The 2,482-nt window shown below is 64.3% G+C and overlaps 1 protein-coding gene across 1 annotated transcript; it reads right to left on the reverse strand.

The window, feature by feature from the left end:
- Nucleotides 1-524: 524 nt before the first annotated feature.
- Nucleotides 525-2,195, reverse strand: SOWAHA (sosondowah ankyrin repeat domain family member A). Its single transcript, XM_006888078.1, has one exon. It carries the CDS (start codon nt 2,193-2,195, stop codon nt 525-527), a length of 1,671 nt encoding a protein of 556 aa, XP_006888140.1.
- Nucleotides 2,196-2,482: the final 287 nt, after the last annotated feature.

Genomic DNA, 2,482 nt, shown 5'->3' on the forward strand with positions numbered 1-2,482 from the left:
TGAACACTCTTAAGAGTTGAAAAATAGAATTTCAGAAAATTAAGATAATTACTCTACCTCATTTTAATTTAAAAACAGGATCAAAGCATCACATCACATCACATCACATCACATAATCACTACCTACTTCAAAGCTGACAAACAACTCATCATCCAGTATTTAAGGGGACCACTGATTTTTTAAATTTTTTTTTTTTTAAGCTCTGATTTGGGAGCGCGTGGATGCAGAAGCATCAGGCTAATTCGTTCAGGGGCCAGGCCAGCTGCTGCCCCTTACCTTCGACACTAAATTTCATGTTTCCTTCAGAGATTTCAAAGCTCCTCATTGCAGGCTCTGACTGACTTCTATAATCTTATAGTTGGAAACAAATCCTGCCTCAGACAGAAATTTGGAGGCAGAGGCCAACCTGGTAAAACACCTGCAGCGGACAAACTTGGAAATAAACAGCGGGCGTTGGGCCACGCTTAGGCTATGGAAGGAAGAAGAGCTGGTTAGATCCTCGAGGCTGTCAACTCAGGTGCCGTCAGGTTGTAGGGGGCAGGCTGGGCACTAACCCAGCTAATGGCCCCGGAGTGGTTCGCCGAGAGACCTCTGCGAAGGGAGGAAGACCACTGCGAGACTTGGTCTTCCTGCGTGGCGCCATGGGGGAGGCGCCCAAGAACCTGCTCACCGAGGCTGACTTCTTCAGACCGCGCGCCAAGTCCTGCAGCATCAGGTCATCGGCCAGGACCCCCAGAAAGGCGCTGGTAGTGGAGCTGAGGATGGTGGCAGCCACTTGGACGGGACGCCTGGAGGCCAGGCCGCCACCACCGCCATCGGTCTCGGTGGTGTCGCGCAGGCCCGGGTCGCCGAGGAGCTGGCGCAGAGCGTACGAGGAGCCAGGCCGCAGGTACTGGTAAGCGCGTCGGCCGCTGTGGTCGCGCACGTGCACCTGCGCCCCCAGGCGGACCACCAGCAGCACGGCCGCGTCCTCGTGGCCGTGCAGCGCGGCCAGGTGAAGGGGCGTGTAGCCGCCGTGAGAACGCGCGTTCACATCGACTGGCGCGCCTCCGCTCCGCGCGACCTCCACCAGCTGCAGAGCCATCTCCCGGTCGCCGTTCTTGGCGGCCCAGTGCAGGGCAGTGAAGCCCGACATGAAGTCGCGCTTGGCCGCCAGGCTGCAGTCGCGCAGCAGCAGCCCGTGCAGCTGGTGGGTCCAGCGGCCGCCTGCGGAGCGCACCAGCCACTCGTGCTCGGCCGGCTCCAGAGGCAACGCGGACGGCGGCGGCGCGGCAGGCACGTTGTCGTCGGGGCTGAGCAGGCGCGGGCTGGAGCGCGACAGGCGCCGCAGGTGAGGGGAGCGCCTGGGGCCCAGGCCAGACTCCTCCACCGACAGGCGGCGCAGCAGGAGCGGGGAGCCCCGCGGGTTCGGCTCTTCCGAGAGCTGACGCCTCAGGCCCTGCTCCTCCGAGCGCACTAGGCGCGCGGCAGGGCCCGCGACGCAGCGCACCGGCAGCATGCACGGCTTAGGCGCCGGCGCGCGCGGGACAGGGGGCGGCGGCGCTCTGCGGGCCCCTGGCTCAGGTGGCCCCGTGGGAAGCTCGGAGCAGGGCGATGCCGCCTCCACCTGGAGTCGGGGGGCTTGGCTCACGTCTGCGGACAGAGCTTCGACAGGCTGGACCGACTCAGAGGACGGAACCTGGGCATCGGGGGGCCCTTCAGGATGCTGAGTTGAGCTCAAGTTCCCCAACTCACCACTTGGCTGAGCCAGCTTAGAGGTCTGAATCTCAGGGGCATCCTGAGTCTCGGTTGACGGGGACAGGTCCTCCGATAAATCTTCCAACTGTTGAGGCGACGCCAAAGTTGGAGCCCCAGGACCAGTGTTTGACTCTGGAGAGGCGGAAGCGATACTGGCCACTGGAACCGGGGCGCATAAGGGCAGGGTCTGTGGTCTTTCGGGGGCGCGCAGCCTTTTCCTCAGCACCACAAACTTGACGCCGTCGAACTCCTTCACCACGGCCACGTCGTTGATGAACTGCTTGAAGCGGTCCCTGCGGGCAGCGCGGCCGTGCGGGTCGCCCGCGTCCAGCAGCGGCTTGAAGCGGCTCAGCAGCTCCGAGTTGCTCACCTTTCCGCCGCGCTCCTGCAGGAAGCCCAGCACCGCTGCCTGGCTCACCCCGGCGGCCGCTGCGGCGGCAGCTGCGGCCAGCGCCATGGTGGGGTCCCGGCTTCGGGGAGGGCTGGACACAGCAGCGCCCGCTGGGCTGCTCCGAGGCCGCGCTCACCTGATCGCTTCGCCGCGGGCGGACGGGCGTGTTCCCGGGGCTGCTCCTGCCCTTGCTGCGGAGCTACGGCGTCCTGGGGCGAAAGGCGATGGACACCGCAGCACGCGCTTTCCCTTTCCCCTGCCGCGCCCGGCCTGGGCCCCGGCCTCCCGAGGTTCGTGCCTGCGTTTGTGTCCTGTCCAGTGGGCGCCGAGCTCCATCCCCCGCGCGCGGTGCT

Source organism: Elephantulus edwardii, unplaced genomic scaffold, assembly GCF_000299155.1.
Source record: "Elephantulus edwardii isolate Elephantulus edwardi_28Jun2011 unplaced genomic scaffold, EleEdw1.0 scaffold00064, whole genome shotgun sequence".
Taxonomy (NCBI): domain Eukaryota; kingdom Metazoa; phylum Chordata; class Mammalia; order Macroscelidea; family Macroscelididae; genus Elephantulus; species Elephantulus edwardii.

Excerpts from the sequence above, each read along its gene's own strand:
- SOWAHA (XM_006888078.1), bottom strand. The coding sequence starts at position 2,195 with ATGGCGCTGGCCGCAGCTGCCGCCGCAGCGGCCGCCGGGGTGAGCCAG.